The 23,864-nt window shown below is 34.5% G+C and overlaps 1 protein-coding gene across 1 annotated transcript in view; it reads left to right on the plus strand.

Annotated features, from left to right (window-relative positions):
* The window catches only part of LOC126881131 (forkhead box protein N2-like), a 70,789-nt gene that overhangs the window by 37,561 nt on the left and 9,364 nt on the right, over positions 1 to 23,864 (plus strand). Inside the window, exons 3-4 of the mRNA XM_050645192.1 lie at positions 5,687 to 6,105; positions 16,397 to 16,845. Of these exons, the coding sequence (XP_050501149.1) occupies positions 5,687 to 6,105; positions 16,397 to 16,845 (868 nt within the window). The remainder of the gene's footprint in view (positions 1 to 5,686; positions 6,106 to 16,396; positions 16,846 to 23,864) is intronic.

The following is a 23,864-nucleotide window of genomic DNA, read 5'->3' on the forward strand; positions in this document are numbered from 1 at the left end:
GTATTGGGTCTACAGTCGAAACCCTTATACAGGGTGTCCCATAATGGATTGAAGGTTTTAAAGGAATAAAAAGAAACATTCAAATCATTTTAGAACAATTTTAATACACTTGTTGGGTACGTTAACAATGCGGATTTATTGTTTAAATAAAATATCCTTTAAATGTTGGCCGTCTTCTTCGTAGCAGGCTGTTAACCTAGAGCGCAAGCTGCGGAAAACTCTCTGGCACATCTGAACGGGTATGTTACGTACAGCATTGGTAATGCGGTCTTTCAGTTGCTGTATGGTTTCTGGTACTGGATAGGTGTAGACGATACTCTTTAGGTACCCCCATAGAAAAAAATCTAAGGGGGTCAGGTCTAGGGATCGTGGGGGAAACAGAATATCTCCGTTAATTTAAATAACCGTTCCAGGAAACAGTTCTGTAACTGCGTTGATTGACATTGCTGCAGTATGTGCCGTGGCACTATCTTGTCGAAACCACGTTCCGTTGACATCATAGCCAGGGATCTGGCGCAAGGATTGGCGTAAAAAATTACGAATCCTAGTGGTGTAGCGGGCGCTGTTCACAGTAACCGCACGTCCTGCACCATCTTCAAAAAAGTACGGCCCGATTATGCCCGAGGCGGACATGGCACACCATACGGTCACTTTTTTGGAGTGTAATTGTCTTTGGTGTTTTTGCCTTGGATTATCTTGGCCCAATAGCGGCAATTGTGCTTGTTCACATATCCGTTAAGATGGAAATGTGCTTCATCACTAAAAATAATGTTCTCCATACCACCTTCATTCCAAAAATTGTTTATCATTGTTTCAGCAAAAGTTTTTCGTTTTAGATGATCGTCCAAAAAAGCTGAATCTTATAGGGGTGAAACTTTAAGTCATTCCGCAATATTCTTTGGACACTAGTGCGAGCCAATCGCAATGATTGAGAATGTTTGCGAACTGGCGTTCTGTCATGGTTCTGTCATGTCTGCGATATTGTCTGGCGTTCTCATGGTTCTGGGTCTACCAGCTGGTTTGTGGTTTATAACAGAACCTGTTGCTCGGAATCTTCTTACCCAATTATTCACTAAAGATGCCGACGGTGCATCGGCTAAACGTCTGATGTTGAAATGTTAACAAAAAATGCGCCATAGTGTAAGAATCGTTCGACTTCAAGCATAAATGCCCGTTGTTCTGCTGGCCACTGTGCCATCGTAACTGAAATCCGCATGCTTGCGCAACCTACCTACACAGTCAGCTCATTCCTACTTAGCGCAGGGCCGGTGCCAGAATAATTTAAAATCTTAAATCCATTATGGGACACCCTGTATTTATTCCAGATGGCTCTACTGACCGGTCAAACGAGATGTCTGGAGAATTCACGAAAAGACTAGCTAACGGGAAATACTATATTTTGTTTGTAAATGTGGAAATGTCAGTCTGTGATATAAATCTGGCAATCACCAATCGAATGCACTGATACAGTTGAAAAATTTCAAAACACAAGCATTGTCAATGCTTTGCGTGCAATCCAAAATAGGAACAGATGAAAAAACAGCTGCAAAAGAGTAATAGGATCCCTGAAAGAACTTTAACATTCATAGCCATTATGCATCTGATAAGATATACAAATTGGAAGATATTGTGAAAAACCGTGACGCACTAGCAACCTGCAACACGTACAGGGTATAACAAAAAGGAAGGTCAAAAAGCCAAGAAAAATAAATTTTCGTTTTGCAACTTCAAAGGGCTGTAACTTTTTTATGTGCACATTTGTACTAAGGTAAGTTAGGTTCAATCGAACTATTTTTGGTCCCAAAATATGTGATTTAATTTATGACCTGCCTTTTTGTTACAACCTGTATAATTTGTACTAGATAGTTTTTTGCAAAATAGACGGATATTTTAAATATAAACTCTATAAGAAGAAAAATTAACAAATTATCGTTTACTCCAAATATCAAATTATTTAACCTTATATAGTTTTGTCATTTCTAGAATTTAAGTTATTCTTCTTTTTATTTTCCTTTTTTCCTACTAGTTTCTGTTAGGATCATACAGGTTTATTCTGCCAGTAGCTTCACCCAAGTATATTCTTTATAGGTCTTTATTTTAGTCTATTAAATTGAGCTATTAGTTAAACCATTGGGTTTATTATCTCAAATAAAATTAAAGGTAAAACGGAGATTTTAATATCGATGCATCTAAAAACCACGCAAAAGATAACATATCTTTAGTGTTAAAACTAGATGCAAGAGCATAATATTGTGGATATTCAACGAGAATGTTTACTTCAATAAATATTTTGTATTTCACACCACATACATTATTCTATACGAGAATCATTTTGTTTCGCCTTATTTATAACTTAAAAGATAAGCAAAACACATTTTTTATTAAAAGTGAATATTTATGTATGTATGTATATTTAAAACCCATATCACATATAAAATATTCTTACATGAAATTATGTCTACTAAAATATAGATATTCCAGTCTTCAGGGACGATAATGCCATGAACCTCTAAAAAGCATACGAATAAGCTGAATTTTTCAGCACCACAAAAAAAGATGCAAAAAAGTTTGCCACTCCTAACCCGGACTTCCCCTAAAAACCACCCACGTGGGGGGACATCGATTTACCAAGATACATATATTTAAGGTGTACAAAAAAGAATGAATCTGAGATAATTTTGAACAATAATGTTTATTAGCACTTTTTGTATAGAATGAACCGTTTTCTCAGAAATAACGCTTGAAGTGACCGGCGATATTGAATACCAGTTACGCACGCGAAATAATTTTTTAACTAAAATTTGCATTAACTCGAAGTTAAAAATTCGATATCCTTTGAATAAAGTGTCCTATGGACAAAATCAAAATGCATTTTAAAGGCGAATAGTGCAGCTTTCGTATACAATTTTTGCATTTTTCCGCGAATGAAGTAAGTTTCTATAAAGCTGTTAAATAAATAAACATTGCGTGTATAACATTAATGGCAAATACCAAAGCCTCGACGGAGGACGCCATTTGTATAATATTAACACATCAAATGCCAGTGAAATATTGATGGAAAATAAAATTTTGACAAGATGTTGATACGTCATATAAGGGGATGTTACACAATGAAGAAAATTGTCCACGGTAGCTTAAGTTTCCAGAGATCTAGGGATGTGGATTTTTAAAGGATGTTATTAGTATACTCTTATTAGCTTAGAAATTAAAAAATTAGAAAAATCAAAATAAGGATGTTAAATAAAAAAAATTAAATATTGGGCGCCACTGGTTATCTTATGGGAACCAAAAATATACAAAAAATAGAAATATTAAAAGAAAGATAGCTAAATCAAAATAAAACAAAAACATAGTCAAATAAAAAATATATAAAATACTTTAAATTTACAGCAAATATGGCGTGGCTTACCTTGTCTACTCTATACTATACTCAGCCAATTCTTTATTGTTCTTACGATACAAGAGAGAAGGAAAAGAGAAATAATAAAGTTGTATTTAGCAAATTAAACATTGTTTATTAAAACAAAAAGAAATTAAATTTGTGATCTCTTACGGTGTACAAATAGAGATCGTGATTACCAAAAAAAAAAATAAAAAGTTTACAAAAAAATACCTTGTTTATCAGTCCTGAATTTTCTTGGTGGTTGCTCTAAGTCCAAGGCACAAATTCACTTCACTAAAGTCACTTTATAAATAAATTGATACAATAAAATTACATCAGGTTACCCATAGTTCATTAAAAAAACTCCATAGTTCATAGAAAGATTGTTATAGAAAAATTCAGCATTGTATGCATTCTGCATTCTCAAAAACAAATTAGTTCTACTCGCACAAAAATATTAAAAGTGATTTGTTTTATAGTTCATTAAACGGAATAAAAAAATACTAAAATTAAAGCAAACTTTATGCTTTAACTAGGGTGTTGAAACTAGTAACACAAAAAGAAAACTTCCTCTGCATAATTCCTGGATCTGACTGCATGTAAAAAAAATGATACCAAAAGTGGCATAACGTAACGACATTCGCCTAACAACAGCGAAAATTGCCGGAGTTCACGTACTCTGTCCGTCATGTATGCCGAGCTGAGCCAAACTCTCAGAGCTTTAGCCAGCCGGCCGGAGGAACTTGTAACTACATTTTAACTTCACTGGAAACTAACTGCAACTCAAAACTAAACTTCACTTGATGACGGCCCCAACATAACTCACTGTACCGATCTCCACAAACTCTAATCTCCAAAATTCAACGCCCTCTCCAGAAATCATTCAATCTTCCTACCAACAATTCAACGACCAATTAACAGACTTGACACTCAATTAATCAAACTTTTGGCCAATAAAAAATTGCAAATCACGCTCTGGGTTAAGCCCTCTAACGCATACCAAAACAGCTCGACCAATCACCAAAAAAAAAAAAACAAGCAGATCTCAACATTTCGTTCCACCTACTTTTCCCATCAAAAATGCTTACTCAGAAAAAAGACACCTGCGACTCGCTGAATGCTCTCATAGCCTTTATCTCCACTATGGAATTTATTATATCAACATCCTAGCTCTAAAATAAATAAAACTCGGACTCTGTCGGTAAAAACAATTTACTGAAAGATTTATGGCTCTAATTTCTTTGACGGCAAGCTTACCAGCGAACGAAACTGAGACACTCATAAACAACTACGTCACACTCTTCGTAGAAACAGATTATACATTCGACGTTCGTGAGAATCAAGAATGAATTACGTAATACGAAAGATTTGTGAGAACTTACGATTCTTCGATAAACAAATATGAATTTAACGAATCTAACATACAGTGCGTAGCGAAAGTCAGTGATTAGAAAATACTAATGACCTTTGCACCCGTTACACGTGATTGTTGCCATTTTTATTATTCTCATAAGATCAATAAAATTTGTAACATCCATTGACCAGTCACTATGAAATTTTCATTGTTAGAGCCTAATTTTTAAAATCTATAACATAAAATTTCGATTTTGAGTTTCGAGGAAAAGATATGAGGCATTTGAAATATGCCTAAAAAACGCGGAATTTAAACTTTCACATTACAAACGATCTAAAACGTTTAAAATCGCTTCTTTTTGATCACACAAGTACATTTTTCGAAACTACACAACTTCAGCTACAAATTCCACCCAATGCCATCTTCATGGAAGCATTACCCGTGACGTGAGAATATAGAAACTGACTTCATTGGCGACAAAATGCAAAAATTGCATACGAAAGCTACACTTTTCACTTTTATTAATACGCATTTTTTATTTTTATCGATAGGACACTCGGATCAAAAGATATCGATGTTTTACCGTCGAGTTGATACAGATTTCATTTAAAAAAAAAATTATTTCTCGCGCGTAACTGACATTCAGAATCGCCAGTCGCTTTAAGCGTTATTTCTGAAAGAACGGTTCATTTTACACAAAAAGTGCTAATAAACATTTTTCTTCAAAATCATCTCAGTTACATACAGAGTCTTGGTCGATCCTCCTGCGATTTGTTGGGGTTTAACGGAAGGCCCACAAGTAGGAGTGCAAACTTTTTTGGCATCTTTTTTAAGAAAAAATTTTAAAGAAACGTGATAATCGTTCCCATATAGACCTCCACTACTATTCCCTACTCTAAAGCAACCCTGTAAAATTTAGATTGAATAATTTAAAAATATATATTTTTCAGGTATGAATATTAATCCCTCACCATCGAATAGCATCAACTCAACACCAATCAAGGTGTATAATCAAGAAGTAATAATAGACCATTCAACACCAACTAGTACTGACGAATCAGTGGAATCTTCCGATAGCTATCATATGCCAAATCCTCCTCTGATACTGTCCCCTCCCAGGAACAAGCATCCCAACAACGTTCCCTACAATCCTACCATACATGCGAACCATAAACCACCCTATTCCTTTTCCTGTTTGATATTTATGGCTATCGAAAACTCGCACCAGAAAGCGTTGCCCGTGAAGGAGATATATGCGTGGATTTTAGACAATTTTCCTTACTTCAAAAACGCACCAACTGGTTGGAAGAACAGCGTGAGGCATAATTTGTCGTTGAACAAATGTTTTCAGAAAGTAGAAAAAGCAGCAGTAAGTATTTATATCTTAATGGGTTTTAAAGACAAAAATTCATAATCTCTTGTTAGAAGAATCCAGCTATCTTTTTATTTCACAATAAAACACTGAAAAACGTTTGTTTTCTATACTTCCACAAAATTTATTACAACTATGTTATTACTACAGCTGTTTCGGCAAAGTGCCTTTCTCAAGTGATATATTTTACAATGTGTTTGCCTTTTTAAGTCTTTAACTGAAGAGGTTGAGGAGTGGGGAGCTGTTTGTCTCGAGTTGGTCATTCAGAATTATATCTGTATTTTTCAATTTATTAATTTCCATTGATTCTAAAAGTGATAGCTTAAATAAAGGCCTTAAGCTATCACTTTTAGAATCAATGGAAATTAATAAATTGAAAAATACAGATATAATTCTGAATGACCAACTCGAGACAAACAGCTCCCCACTCCTCAACCTCTTCAGTTAAAGACTTAAAAAGGCAAACACATTGTAAAATATATCACTTGAGAAAGGCACTTTGCCGAAACAGCTGTAGTAATAACATAGTTGTAATAAATTTTGTGGAAGTATAGAAAACAAACGTTTTTCAGTGTTTTATTGTGATATAAAATGAACGTCCATCAAGTAACGGTCGAATCCATCAATTATCTTTTTATTTTTGCTCTTAACCCTTTATGCATAATTGATTACATCTGTAAAGTTGGATTTCGATTATAATATAGGCGTAATTCACTTTACGACATTTATTTTGAAATTAAAGCTAAAATAATCTAGAACTCCTTATCAAATGTATCATGGTGGATTAACATCTATTTTCTTGTATTTTCATCACGTTTGATGTGATTTCGCATGGTAGATTATACTTTTCCATTTTTTGTTCTATCCATTATTACATTCCTCCGCCTGTATTCTATTCTTAATTCACTTATGTCTCTTTATATTTGGTCCTTTCATCTACTTCGCGGTTTTCTTCCCTCTCTTCCATTCCATAACCAGGTTTCTAGCTTAGATTAATGAAAACCCCTTCTTCTTAAATCTATGGTTTCTAGTCTCTGCTGCATTTTGGCATATAATCTTTATACCGTCGTATTCTCATTGATTTAATATATCTTCTATATTCTCTTTTCTATTATTTCGCCAATGATTCATTAACTTTATATGTTCGGTTCTTTATTTCATGAAACGACATATACAGAGTGTTTCATTAATAATTGGAAATATTTTAAATGTAGATTCTTGGGCTCAAAATATTAATATTTAACATAAATCACTTAAATAAAATGTGGCTCCTTATTGAGTTACAGGGTGTTTTATTTAAAAATTGAAAAACTATTTGTACCCTGTACTCTAAAACCGTTTGACGTACTTGATCCTTGTCATACTTGGCAGCAAGTGGAGGCAAGGGCGCCCATATAAAAATTTTTAGGGGGGGGCCAAACGTGAAGATGTTGCACATTACATTTTGTATATTTCGGATGACAATATATACAGTAGACTCTCTCTATAACGACGGATATAACGAGGTTTCGCTTATAACGAGGTACATTAGGTGTCCCATGAAATTCCTATTGAACTATAACGCTCTATAACGAGGCATATTTGGTTACAACGAGGAAAATTGAAATCGAAGAATACGTGTCTTTACCTGTTTTTAGCGTTGTAATGGTCATAAATAAATAAATGAACTCGAGGCCAGTGCTGTAATAAACTCGGCCACCTGTAATAATCTTCTGCCTGTTTATCGACCGATATTGAATATTATAGGAAATTTACAATTTATGACGGCGAAGTCTCATTGTTTACTGTTCAGGTTGACCATCGACACCTAATAAACTACGTTAGAGGCATCAAAACAAGGCATGCATCGTTGTTTGATATAACGATATCCGCTTATAACGAGATAATTAGTCCACCATTTCAGTTCTCGTTATAGAGAGAGTCTACTGTAGTTTAAACCACCTAAAAAACCTAGTTTGAACCATGTTGTGAGAAATTATGCATACATTTAAATACTAGACCAAGTTTTTAAATGGAAATGTCATGGGTGCCACAAAAGTTGCGCCTCTCTTTAAAACCCGTTTGAAAAGAATACAATGCTTGCAAAGCCCTGCCTTCAACTATGGCGAGTAGACTAACCATGAATATGTGTCGAACCAAGCTTTTACTTTAAAATCTTAAAAAGGAGCCCTCTTTATTTTTGCAGATTTAGAATCCTTATGAAAAATAAGTCACATATATTCCAAACATTTTTAGAATCGTTGATAAATGGCGCAAAAAAATCGCATTTTCCGATTATAGCGCCATCCGTCAACAATTCTAAAAAAAGTTTCGAATAAATGTTACTTATTTTTTGAGGAGGAGACTCAATCTGCAATAAAAAACGGGGGTTCCTGTTTGGTGTCATTCTATAGATTTTTGAAAAATATTAAACGCGTGTTTTTTAGTTTTTCATTTGTAAAGTATAGTATATTTGTCAAGTATATTTCTCGAGCTATTAGACCGTTTCTATAATTTTGCTATGGTATCACGATATATCGTTTTTTCGATTATAGCGCTCTCTATCCACAATTCGCAAAATGGCTCGAATAAAATTTGCTTATTTTTACAAGAAAAATACAAATCTGCAACAAAAATTAGGGGTTCCATTTAAGATTTTAAAGTTACCCCCTGCTCCACACCCAGCGGTTGAAGTGGTGGACTTGTTTAGTGTCATCGCATAGATTTTTGAGAAATATTTAACACATATTTTTCAGTTTTTCGATCCGATGTTCATTTCGCGAATTATTCGACCTTTCCGCTACTTTTGGGACACCCTGTATATAACACTCATTCGTCATGAAAGATCACCTGTTTTTCATTTAAATAAAATTATTCTGTTCATCATAATGTACACTTTAATATAATCTACTTACTAAAAAAATACTTGCAAACTAAAATTTGACTATGTTCAATCAATTTAAAAAATTATTTTTCAATATAAATTTATTTCTGCTTATGAAGATGGTTCTATTCGGTGTACACAAAACTTAATATAGAAAACAAATATAACCACTTCACAGATTTTACACTTTATCTTTATAGTGCCAGTTCTTAAAGACAAATGGCTCATTAGTGATTATCGGTCAGAGATCGGATTTCTTGCTGATATGATTTTCTTTGCAGTATTATAAATGATTCATTTAATTTATAATTTTGGGTGTCGATTACAGTATATATTATGTTCCCACGTTTCTAATCTCTTTCAATGTTAGCATACCGTGACTGTGCAAAATGTGTATTATGCACATTCCATATAGACCGCTGTCGCAGACACACAGATTTTCTGTTAAACTATTAATTACCCAATATGTGAATCTTTTTATTAATAAATATGTTGTTTCCAATTTTTCTCTCAAAATTATCCAATAATTTTTTGACAAAAATACGTTTATGTAATATAAATTTAATTTTTGTTCTTTCCCGAAAAGCTAGGGGGGGGCCACGGCCCCCCCTGCCCGTGTGTATGGGCGCCTATGAGTGGAGGTACTGCACACCCTACTAAATTATGTTAAACAAAAATGTTTCTGGCTACTACCAGAGGCGTACGACGGGGGAAAGTCATTGGTTGACCCTTCCCAAATTCTACGCCACCGGCGAAATTCCTATTTTAGTGCAATTTTTCGATTCTCCAAAACTTTGTATGTAAATAATCTACTCTTCATTCGTAACGATATAGTCAAGTTCAAAATGAAACGGCACAGTTATTTAGATTAATGTATTATGCCCCTTCGTTTTTAACTTTAAATATCTCTAAAACGAATGATTTTATTGTTACGAATGAAAAATATATTAATTACATAGAAAGTGTCGGACAATCTAAAAATTATGCTAAAATATAAGTTCCATCAGTGACGTATAATTTGGGAAGGGTCAACCATTCACCATCCCGTGTCGTATGCCTCTGGCAGTAGTCAGAAACAATTATTTAACATAATTTAGTAGGGTGTACAGTACCTATACTTTCTGCCAAGTATGATAAGGATATGTCTAATAGATAAGTTTTAAATATAGAATAAATTATTTAAAAATAAATAATACTTTAAAACTATTTGACATATCCGTGTCATACTTATGTAGTTACTGTACACCCTACTAAATTATGTTCAATAATCTATTCTGGCTACTACTAGAGGCGTACGACAGGAGAAAGTGAATAGTTGACCCGTCCCAAATTCTACGCCACTGACGGAACTGCTATTTTAGCATAATCTTTAGATTCTCCAATCATTTCCATGTAAATAATATACTCTTCATTCGTAACGATAAAATCATTAGTTTTAGATATACATAGTTAAAGACGATTAATATACCTATTGGGACCGTACAAGTTCGGAAAAGCGACACCTGGTTTCTACGCTCTGCACTTTTATTCGCACTTTTAATTATATTGGCCAATCATATGGTCTTGGTTACTGGATAATAATTGTCAAGGCCATAGTCCAAAAAAATAATAAGAAGAAAAAATAAGATTTAGGTTATGTTATTAAAACCTAAACAATTGTATGTAGTAAATAAATAATAATACAGTACTGCAAGCAAAATACAATTAATTAAATTTACCTTTATATAATAATTGCATATCATATCAATATTGTGGAGCAATATATAATTTTTCTCCTTAAATGACAATAGGTATGAAATGTACGTCAATTTGACAATTTTAATTGACAATATGAATTATTTAAGAAAGTTGCAATATTTCTCCGCTATTCGCGCACGATCGTTTCGCATATCCCTTCCAAGTACTTGCACACCCCCAATACATTAATCAAAATAACTGGGCCCGTTTCATTTTTAACTTCAGAAATCTCGAAAACTAATGACTTTATCGTTACGAATGAAGAGTTATATTATTTACGTAGAAAATATTGGATAATCCAAAAATTGCACTAAAATAGACATTTCGCCAGTGGCGTAGAATTTGAGAAGGGTCAACCATTCACTTTCACCTGGCGCACGCCTCTGGTAGTAGCCAGAGACGTTTGTTTAACATAATTTAGTAGGGTGCACAGTACCTACACTTGCTGCCAAGTATGACAAGGATATGTCAAATGGTTTTAAAGTACTCGGTACAAATAATTTTTAAATTTTTAAATAAAACGCCCTGTAACTCAGTAAGGAGCCACATTGTATTTAAGTGATTTGGGCGAAATCTTAATATTTTGAGCCTAAGAATCTACAGTTAAAATATTTCCAATTATTAATGAAACACCCTGTATATTATCTGCACACGCAATCACTTGCGGTATAATTTATTGATCTAATATCGTCTATATTTTAAAATTTTGAATCAAGTAACAATGCAAATAGTATTGCAAATTCCTTGTCTTACTCCTCTTTGCACTTGTATATTTTCCGTTTTTTTTCTACTATTTGTATTATTGCACTGGATTCTTTCAGCATAAGTTTTATCATGTTTCTTAGTTTTTTGGTATCTTCATTATCTGATGAAACTTAGCGTATATTTTATTTTAAGCCTAAGGCACTAAAAATACATATGTGAACAATAAATATCATAGTAGTCCTTGAAATCGAAAATAGCATTGATACTACAAACAAACTGAAAACAAATAAAATGTCAAAAATGTAAACATTGAATTTGAAAGAGACCATAGCCTTGACCCACACTTGGCATCATTGTGCTAATATGTTAAACTAGTAGGAAACTAGATCTGAAATGATTATCGAAACATTAAATTGATTTAAAAGTCAAATTAAATTTCGGTAAGAATTTATATTCAATTTTTGATATACTAATCTTTAATGGTAACACGTGTATCATGAAAACGAATTTTAGCTTGAATCACAGAAAAGATTTTTATTTATTGTCTAATGGCCCTTTGCCACTCAAAATCGATGGAATACGAGGGCCGAAGGCTGTCTTTTTAGTTTTGCATATAGCCATAAAGACAAACAATAAAATATAGCCTTAAGGGCACCCAAAGTCCCATTTAACGACAATATATACGGGGTGAGTCGACTCGCCCAACTTTGACTAACCAATGTTTCCAGATATTTATATTTATCTACCATTTCTATCTGGATATTATTAATATGGAGTGTCTCGTTGTCTTTTGGATGTTTTGTAATGGCCATGAATTTTGTTTTCTTTAAGTTCACAAATGATGGAAAGTAAAAGACTAAATCACAAATTTAGTACAAATTCTTTATTTAACGTTTCGTGATCTTGATCAAAATTAACACATTTCATTTTTTATTCTCCGATAACTTTCACATATATTCATTCTGGATCTACACCAAAATCCCGACAGCCAAAATCCCGATAGCCAAAATCCAGACGGTCAAAATCCCGACACGCCAGAATTCCGACACGCCAAAATCCTGACACGCCAGAATCCCGACACGCCAAAATCTCGACACGCCAAAATTCCGACGGCCAAAATCCCGACAAATCAAAAATCCCGCCAGATTTTTAAAAACTATAATACCTACATACCTAGTATCTATCTATTTTTGTTACGTTATTGTTTTGTTGTTTTGTTTAGTTTACCATCTAATATGAACTAATTTTGTAAATAAAATTTCTAACATAGGTACATGAATTAAATTTTTTTTTGCCAATAGGTATATAGTTCAATATACAATAATCAAATCCTCAATTCAAGTTTACTTTCTAGTGTAGGAAACAAAGGTTGAACCTTGCAAAATGAACACAAGTCCGGTTTTATTTTTTTTTCTGGTATATCAAGGGGTGCTTATTATAAGACTAACTTTTTCTGAAAAAATTTCGCCCCGGAACCCCCTTCTCACCCCTTTAAAAGGGGTAATTTGTGGTTTTTGCGGAACGTAGCCCTTCCTGTACCTTTTACAAAAAAATTATTTTATAGAAATATGAAGAGGACTATATTTTCTATGATTTATTTCCCGACAGCATCTGTCTATCATCCACCGTTTAGCGGGGGTGGCGCCCCAAAGTTGACAAGTTTTTAAAAAAGATGTTTTTAAAAAAATATATTTTTCCCTAAGGCTACGGCTCCACGGGCGAGAAATTGACGCTAGCAGTAGCAGTAAAATGAACTTAAGGTTCCGCGGAACGGAATGGGAATAGCCGAACTGTACCGACTACAGGACTTGTGCGTAGTCGGTTCAGTTCGGCTATTCCCATTCCGTTCCGCGGAACCTTAAGTTCGTTTTACGGCTACTGCTAGCGTCAATTTCTCGCCCGTGGAGCCGTTCGGTAACTGTAACGGAAATTAAGAAGAAATCCTGCGGCAATTATTCACATATAATTGATTGATTTTTTGGTATAGGCTTCACTTAAGGGTAATTGCCCTTTATTTAATTACAGGGTGTTACATTTTTAAAAACCCCTTTTTATACCATCTGAACCGTTTATGCTAGAGTAAAAAGACTTTCAGCGATTACCCATGTACTGGTGTTATTCACAAATTTGTGTAATGCACCCCCATTTTTTCCCCGGAACCACCCAAAAAAAAGAAGAATTAATAAATAAAGTGATTTTCTTGGAATCCTTCACACACAATGTCCTTTATTAATATGCTTCGTATATCATTTTGTGCACGTTATTATTACCCATGCATGGACACCAAAAGCGATTTCGTAGTGCAACCCCTGTAGCCAAAAAAAAATTAATAAAATGGGGGGTTGAAAATTTTTTTTGTTTTTTGCTTTTTGATCCATATGGGCATATACTTCATCAATAGTGCTTTTCAAAAATATATACGGTGATTGCAACATCCCTGCGGAAACCACCCCTATCCTTGAAAATATACTGCAGAAACTACCCCTATCCCTTGGCAAGCATGTTTTTACGATTTTCTCATTACCTATGCATTCTTTTTAAACAAAACTTATACAAGGTTAAAGACCACTATTTACTCTAAAAATTAGGTCCTATTCATTTTTTTCGTATAAGCAACCGTTACGGCACAGTGGCGCCGTAAACCTCATATATGCTTTGGCGGGCTCCAGTTTTTGTTTTTTTTTTCGTCACCTGTTCGTTTTATTAATAAAGTACTTATGTAAAATAAAACAACACAGTGTAACCTACAAATTATGACCTATGAACATTTTACATTCTTTGCGCCCCAAAGCCACAGTGGTGGCCCAAAATCAATTTTTCCATATTTTCGCCACTTAGGTACCTTATTTTATTTTATTTTATTGCATTAATGCTACCTCAATAGCATAATATTCACCCTTAAGTGGTCGCTAAGCAGTGGCGGATCCAGGGAGGGGTGATGGGGGCGATCACCCCACCCCCCTCTCAAACCAAGTGATATTATATTTAAAGATTATAAAAATATTTATTTATTTTTATAGAAATACTTATATCAATTATTATATAGAAAATATTATATTATTATTTTTATAAGAATGGCGTACTTTTTATGCTTTAGCGACAGTGGCGGATCCAGCATCGTTAAGAGGGGGGTGCCAATTGGCTAAATTTTTATAAAAATAAATGAATATTTTTATAATCTTTAAATAACTTGGTTTGAGAGGAGGGGGAGTGATCGCCCCCATCACACCTCCCTGGATCCGCCACTGCTTAGCGACCACTTAAGGGTGAATATTGTGCTAATAAGGTAGCATTAATGCAATAAAATGCGTGTAGGTGGCGAAAATATGCAAAAATTGATTTTGGGCCACCACTGTGGCTTTGGGGCGCAAAGAATGTAAAATGTGCATAGGTCATAATTTGTAGGTTACACTGTGTTGTTTTATTTTACATAAGTACTTTATTAATAAAACAAACAGGTGACGAAAAAAAAACAAAAACTGGAGCCCGCCAAAGTATATCTGAGGTTTACGGCACCACTGTGCCGTAAGGGTTGTTTATACGAAAAAAATGAATAGGACCTAATTTTTAGAGTAAATAGTGCTCTTTAACCTTGTATAAGTTTTGTTTAAAAAGAATGCATAGGTAATGAGAAAATCGTAAAAACATGCTCGCCAAGGGATAGGGGTAGTTTCTGCAGTATATTTTCAAGGATAGGGGTGGTTTCCGCAGGGATGTTGCAATAACCATATATATTTTTGAAAGGCACTATTGATGAAGCATATGTCCATATGGATCAAAAAGCAAGAAACAAAAAAAAATTTCAATCCCCCATTTTATTTATTTTTTTTTTGGCTACAGGGGTTGCACTAGGAAATCGCTTTTGGTGTCCATGCATGGTTAATAATAACGTGCACAAAATGATATATGAAGCATATTAATAAAGGACATTGTGTGTGAAGGATTCCAAGAAAATCACTTTATTTATTAATTCTTCTTTTTTTTGGGGTGGTTCCGAGGAAAAATAGGGGTGCATTATACAAATTTGTAAATAGCACCAGTACATGGGTAATCGCTGAAAGTCTTTTTACTCTAGCATAAACGGTTCAGATGGTATAAAAAGGGGTTTTTTAGAATGTAACACCCTGTAATTAAAAAAAGGGCAATTACCCTTAAGTGAAACCTATACCAAAAAATCAATCAATTATTTGTGAATAATTGCCGCAGGATTTCTTCTTAATTTCCGTTAGAGTTAGGGAAAAATATATTTTTTTTAAAACATCTTTTTTAAAAACTTGTCAAATTTGGGGCGCCACCCCCGCTAAACGGTGGATGATAGACATATGCTGTCGGGAAATAAATCATAGAAAATATAGTCCTCTTCATATTTCTATAAAAAAAATTTTTTGTAAAAGGTACAGGAAGGGCTACGTTCCGCAAAACCCACAAATTACCCCCATTAAAGGGGTGAAAAGGGGGGTTCCGGGGCGAAATTTTTTCAGAAAAAGTTAGTCTTATAATAAGCACCCCTTGATATAACAGAAAAAAAATAAAACCGGACTTGTGTCCATTTTGCAAGGTTCAACCTCTGTTTCCTACACTATTCATATTATAGATATTATCAAGTCACCACCGTCCATTTCATTAAGCATAGCTTTTACATTATAAAATTAAGTGTTTAATAATTTTCTCTTTTAAAATACATAATAATTTATTAGTACCCGTACTCACTAGTAAGTAAGTAATTAATTTTTCAATTTCAATACTGTATATTTATATGATTTGGTACTGCATTTGAAAAGGAAACAATAAATATTCAAAATGTAGTGGTCGGGATTTTTACTTATGCGAGGATTTTGGCATGTCGAGATTTTGGTATGTCGGGATTTTGGCGTGTTGGGATTTTGGCTGTCGGGATTTTGGGTGCCACCGATTCAATATACTGTCAAATAATCATATTTTCGTTTTTAGCTGCTCTAATTGATTTTTATATTTTTTTTTCAGAATCTTGGCAAAGGTTCTCTGTGGACAGTAGATCCTAAATACAAACCAAACCTAATTCAAGCGCTCACTAGGTCTCCCTTCCATCCGATTTCAACGTTAGATACTTCCTCTCACATACAAAAACCCGCGGTGAACGACAAACCTCCCATCCATCGTCTGCCCAATCCAGAAATGTTGCCGTACTTAGCTAGGAAACTTGCTGCCACCGAAATGAACAATCACATCATTCACAATCACGTGATACACAGTAGCGCTCCTAGAATCAAGTTGGAAGATTCCTTGGATGCTGTAGATGCTGCGGCAGCCATGTTGAGTTTGAAGAACAGCCAACCCAAGAATTTTGATGCTAAAGATTTCCTACAAGTCATCACCAATTCACCTAGTCAAGATCACACATATAGTGCTGCTGATAGTGAGGATGGTGATACTGTTGATGATGGAAATAATAGGTAAGAGCATAGTTTTTTGAGTTTCTATAAAATTGATAAAATGAATTCTACAAAGTATGTGAACTTATCAAATCTAAAATGTCTTTAAAAAATTGATTGCAGTTTTAATTTCAGGATTAAAAAAAGCTATTGTACAGGGTGTCCAGAAACTCTACCGACAAACGAATACAGGAGATTTCTCGGATAATTTTAAGACAATTTAATCCAATTCAGTTAGTCCGAAAACGCTTCCTAAGGGAGCTAGAGCTATTTGAAGATGGCGTCTGGTAATTAGTTTTTCTTAAATACCTCCGGAACGCTTCTATTTAGAAAAACAAAAATTGATATGATTATTTATCTTCCAGAGATAAATCGATTCCATCCATTGCAAATTTCTAGTACCGGTCATAGGTGTACTTTTTGGGTAGGGCAACGGTTACTTTATCGCATAACTTTTTTATCTTTAACTTTTTAGCATTTTGGACTCTGGATTATTAAATTGTGAGGTATTCTTGTATTAAAAGGTACTCTTATTTTAAGTCGATAGGATAGACCGTTTTCTAAAAAAATCGATTTGAAAATTTTTCGTTCTTTAAATTTCAACAAAAATTTCAAAAAAAAAACTATTTAGAAAAACTAAAACTTGTACGTTTAATTATATTCCAGAGGTGAATCGATTTCATTAATTGCGAATTTCAAGTATCAGTCATATGCGTCGGTTTTGGGTAGGTTATTTTATCGCATAACTTTTTTGTCTTTAATTTTTAAGCATTTTTGACACTAGATTATTAAATTATGAGGTGTTCTAGTAGTAAAAGTTACTGTTGCTTTAAGTTGGTCAAGAACACCGTTTTTTTTTTCAAATTCAAGAGACGAAAAATTTTCAAATCGATTTTTCTAGAAAACGGTGTGTCCTACCGACTTAAATCAAGATTACCTTTTAGTACTAGCATACCTCACAATTTAATAATCCAAAGTGAAAAATGCTTAAAATTTAAAGACAAAAAAGTTATGCGATTAAATAACCGTTACCCTACCCAAACTGACGCCTATGACCGGTACTATAAATTCGCAATAGATGGGATCGATTTATCTCTGGAAGATAAATATGCATACCAATTTTTGTTTTTTTAGCTATAAGCGTTCTGGAGGTACAGTATAACAGAGTTAAGGAAAGCGCTCAAGGTCACTTGCACCGCATAAACGAACGTCTGTCGTCTCTTGTCCTCACGGTTGCAGATAACTCGGTATTGCTATACATATTTAAGAAAAACTAATTACAAGACGCTATTTTCAAACAGCTCTAGCTCCCCTAGGAAGTATTTTCGGACTAGGTGAACTTGGTTAAATTGTCTTAAAATTATCTGAGGAATCTCCTGTCTTCGTTTGTCGGTAGAGTTTCTGGACACCCTGTATATGTTGTATCTGTTATTAAGTGCTGCTGAATAGTTAGGTATAAATGTTTGTAAACGAACTATTCTATAAAATTTTCCCATAGAAACTCAAAAAGTGATGTTACGTGAAATATAGTAATTAATACTAACTGCAAGGGCTACTGCCAGAAATATCAACTCAGAGCTACAGCCAGAAAAAATCAAATCAGAAATAAAGAATAACTGCAGAAATGCTGAAATATGGTGTAAAAGTGGTAATAATACTCTCCATTCCCTTTTAACAAAATAGAAGAAAAAATAATCCCAAACAACTGGAAGGAATCCGTAACCATTATCCTACACAAGAAAAGGGACAAAGCAAATATAAAAAAAAACTACCGTCCTATAACACTCCTCAATGTAATGTATATATAAACTCCTAACAAGAATTTTAAGCAATAGATTGACGACAAAAACCGACGGATACCAGTCAAAAGAACAAGCTGGTTTTAGAAAGGGATTCAGCACAAGTGACCAATTATTTAGTATGAAAATCCTTATAGAACGAGAAAATAAATACCACATTCCTCTATATATAGATTTCGAAAAGGCTTTCGACAGTGTCGAACATTGGGCAGTGAAAAGTTCTTTAATTAACACCAGAATTGACCACAGATATACAGACCGAATAGCCAATACATATAAGGAAGCCAAAACAACAATTAAAATACAATCAAGAATAAAATCAATACAAATAAATAGAGGCGTGAGACAGGATGGCACAATATCACCTAAACTTTTCAATCAGGCTCTGGAAGATATTTTTAAAAGATTAGAATGGGAAGAAAAATGTATAAAAATTTGTGAACAACGTTTGAACCATCTGAGACAAGCTGATGACATCTTATTGATAACCGATAAAAAAGAAGAATTGTTTGAAATGATGAAAGAACTGAACATAGAAGTTGGAAATAAAGGCCTTAATATGAGTTACAGCAAGATCAAAATCATAAATACAGATGAGGACATCACAATGAGGATCGGACAAGATGAAATAGAACAAGTTTACGATTATAATATATCCGGGTCAAATTATAAAACTTAACAAGGAAAACCAAACAGCAGAGATCAAAAGACGAGTTAGACTGACATGGCGGTATTTGGCAAACTAAGCTACATCCTTAAAAACAAAAGATATCCACAACATCTTAACACCAAGGTATACAATCAGTGTGTACTCCCTGTTCTCCCTTATGGTTTCCAAACGTGTACGTTTACAAAAGCAAACATGGACAAAATCATAAACACGCAAAAAGCAATAGAAAGACAAATGTTGCACATAAGACTTATGGATAAAAAGAGAAACGAGTGGCTAAGAGGGAAAACAAAAGTTAGGGATGTTAGACAAGAAGTTGCCAAATTGAAATGGAGATTTGTCGGACACAATAAAGACAAAAAGAAGACCGATGTAACAAAATTCTTATAAATTGGAGACCGTGAGAATATAAACGAAGCAGAGGAAAGCCCCAAATAAGATGGGCAGATGATATCAAGAAGCATGTGGGCTCTAGGTGCAATGGATGACTGTAGCGACAGACAGAGAAGAATGTAAAAGGATTGGGGAGGCCTATGTCCAAAGATGGAGCGAAGAAGGCTAATTAGATATATGGATAGAGAACTGCAAGGGCATATTTTTATAATCTGAAACGATTTAAAATATTTTCTGTATGGCTGTACCATATCATGCAATTATCTCCTAAGCTTAGATAGCAGTTCTTCACTATAGAGACAATGAATATAGTATGGTATAACTAGACCCAAACCCAGACATCCAAAGTGAAAGTTATCCTCCAACACCAAATTGTTCTATATGATCCACGTAATGTTCAGAAAAAAGTCACACCATTTTTAGCGTCGGGTTTGGGGGGGGGGGGGGGGTAGAAATCGGTAAATTCGTAGTTTTTTTTACGTTTTTCGTCAATATTTCTAAAACTATGCGGTTTAGCATGAACAACTATCTATACAAAAATGTTCTACATTCAATTTGAAATAAAAAAGGTCCTATGCATAATCCTTCTAAAATGAACGGTTCCAAAGTTACAGAGGTAGTAGAGTATAATTGGTCCAAAAAAAGACCTAACCCAGACATCTAAAGTAAAAGTTTTTCTCCAACACCAAATTGTTCTATATGGTCCACATATTGTTCAGTAAAAAGTTATACCATTTTGACCGTCCCATTTGGGGGGGAGATGGGGGAAAAGTCGGTTAAATTAGTAGTTTTTTTAGGTTTTTCGTCAATATTTGTAAAACTGTGCTTTAGCGTAAACAATGTTTTATACAAAAATGTTCTACATAAAATTTAAAACAAAAAAGGTCCTATACATAATTGTTATAAAATCAACGGTTCCAGAGTTACGGAGGGTGAAAAGAGGATATTTTCGATACTTTTTATATATTTTGGGCAATTTATAATATTATTACTGATGAAAGAAATTTTCTTTAACAGGATTGTGTTTTGTAAATAAAATTTACTATTTCAGTGGCTGATAGTATGTTAGTGATTAAGCCCTTGAAGAAACGTCAACCTCACCACCCAAAATCATCATCAATTGCCCAAATAATATAAAAAGTATCGAAGACCTCCAATTTTCACCCTCCGTAACTCTGGAACCTTTGATTTTATAACAATTATGTATGGGACCTTTTTGTTTTAAATTTTATGTAGAACATTTTTGTATAGAACATTGTTTACGCTAAAGTATAGTTTTAGAAATATTGACGAAAAACGTAAAAAAACTACTAATTTACCGAATTCTCCCCCATCTCCCCCCCCCAAACCTGACGCTCAAAATGGTAACTTTTTACTGAACAATATGTCGACCATATAGAACAATTTGGTGTTGGAGGAAAACTTTTACTTTGGATGTCTGGGTTACCCTTTTTTTGGACCAATTATACTATACTACTTCCGTAACTTTGGAACCGTTCATTTTAGAAGGATTATGCATAGGACCTTTTTTATTTCAAATTTAATGTAGAACATTTTTGTACAGAAGGTTGTTCATGCTAAACCGCATAGTTTTAGAAATATTGACGAAAAACGTAAAAAACTACGAATTTACCGATTTCTAACCCCTCTCCCCCCCCCCCCCCAAACCCGACGCTAAAAATGTTGTGACTTTTTTCTGAACATTACGTGGACCATATAGAACAATTTGGTGTTGGAGGATATCTTTCACTTTGGATGTCTGGGTTATGCCATTATTTGGATCAACTGTATCATACTAATAAATGTAATTAAATTATCGTCAACGAAATAGCATTGGTCCATACATATAAATACTTAGGGCATGAAATCCAAATTGCCAGGGACAATCAAACTGCCGAATTACAAAGAAGGATCACCTTAGCATGGGCTGCATATGGAGCTCTATCAGACATCTTTAAGAGCAACTTGCCAAATTATTTGAAAAAAAAATACTTTCGACCAATGTGTGCTTCCAGTCATGACTTAGGGCGCCTAAAAATTATCATGAACCCAGGCCACAGCAACCAAACTTAGAGTGGCCCAAAGAAGAATGTAACGATCACTACTTGGACTGACTCTCAGAGACAGGGCCAGAAACGAAGAAATCAGAAGAAAGACAGGCGTCACAGATGTCATAGAGCGAGTAGCATGGCTGAAGTGGAATTGGGCGGGCCATGTAGCCAGAATGAAGGACGGGAGGTGGACCCAAAAAATTACAGTGTGGAGATCAAGAGCAGACAGAAGAAGTAGAGGTAGACCACCTACACGATGGACAGACGACGTCAAAAGGATTGCTGGGAATTTGTTACAGGAAGACCAGGATCGACCAAACTGGAAGAAATTAGGGGAGGCCTATGTTCAACTCTGGATGCAGAAGGCTGGATGATGATGATAATGTAAGTGCTTTAGAGGAAATGATGCCATACGTGATCCTACATATTAGCAGTGAACCCCTTGTAACTGATATCTTGTAGTTTTGTTTTTTTAACAAACAAAAACTTCTGGATTGATGGCCTGATGATGGGACAAAAATTTTTAAGTTTCGAAACCGGTAGCCTTTTTACCAACAATGAACAAACTAAGATTGTGAGTATCGACCCTTTTTTCATAACTTTATTGTATTATGGACTCGCCCGGGCAACCTTTTTATCATAATATAACTAGCTGACCCGGTGAACTTCGTTGCACCTTATGTACCTTATGGAATGTATCTTTTGGTTCTACATTGTATAAAATTAAAAAAGAACACTTTGTCCAAAAAAATAAAAAATAATTATGGGGGGGGGGGCAAGCCCCCTTTTTACTTAGTTTGGTCGTACCAACTCAGAAACCTTCCTAGGTTCATGTACAACAACTTTCATTAAGGTCATCATATGATAGAATGCATAGTTTGCGAGTCTATAAGGTACATACATACATACATACATACATACAAACATTCATTTTTATTTATATAGAAGAGGTAATATTTAGATGGCTGTTAAAAAATAACGGTTGGTGATAGAAAAGTGAAAATTTAGGGTTGAATGTATCTTTTGGTTCTACATCGTATAAAATTAAAAAAGAACAGTTTGTCCAAAAAAATAAAAAATAATTATGGGGGGCATGCCCCCTTTTTACTTAGTTTGGTTGTACCAACTCAGAAACCTTCCCAGGTTCATGTACAACAACTTTCATTAAGGTCATCATAATATGATCAAATGCATAGTTTCCGAGTCTATAAGGTACATACATACATACATACATACAAACATTCATTTTTATTTCTCACAATCTTTACATATTCACCAGGGACTCCTTTCTTATTACTGTCCCTTACCATTTTTTACTGCCGGACCCGTGACCGCCTTATATTCCACCCAAGATAGAATTGTGTGGTGGCGGAAGAAGAGGAAGAGAGGGGACTCGTCATCTCGTCATTCTTCTTCTTCTTCTTCTTCTTCTTCTTATACCAACAGCCGAGCCGGTTAGAATAAAACTAACGGTAGTGGTAGGGGAGCCAAGCGGGGATTTTTGCAGTTACTCGAGCGCGTCAGATTATTACATGGGGAGAAACCTTGTACCCTGAAAATATACCTCTACCATATATTGGCTCTTAATGCAGGGGAGTGCGTTAAGGGGGGGGGGGTCGAAAAAAAAATCTATCCTTAGAAAAACTCGAAATCGTCAGATTAAGATAAGGTAAGTTAAGTACATGCAAAACAGTATTATATTATTTAAAAAATCTGACGATTTGAGCGGGGCGTAAGGAAATGGGTGAGACCCAAAGTTTCACAAGAAAAAAGCGAATATTTCGCGAAATGAATGGCAGATCGAAAAACTAAAAAAATACGTGCTCAATATTTTTTAAAAATCTATCGAATGATACCAAACACTACTTCACACGGAGGGGGGTGGGGAGCAAATTTAATATTTTAAATACGAATCACGCAATATTTTGCGAAATGAACATCAGATCGAAAAACTGAAAAATACACTTATTCAATATTTTTGAAAAATCTACCGAATGGCACTAAACACGATCCCCTACGGAGGTGGGGTAGGGGGGTCACTTTAAAATCTTAAATGGGAGCCCCATTTTTTATTGTGGATTTGGATTCCTTACGTAAAAATAAGTAACTTTTATTCGAGACATTTTT

This window comes from Diabrotica virgifera, chromosome 3, assembly GCF_917563875.1.
Source record: "Diabrotica virgifera virgifera chromosome 3, PGI_DIABVI_V3a".
Classification (NCBI taxonomy): domain Eukaryota; kingdom Metazoa; phylum Arthropoda; class Insecta; order Coleoptera; family Chrysomelidae; genus Diabrotica; species Diabrotica virgifera.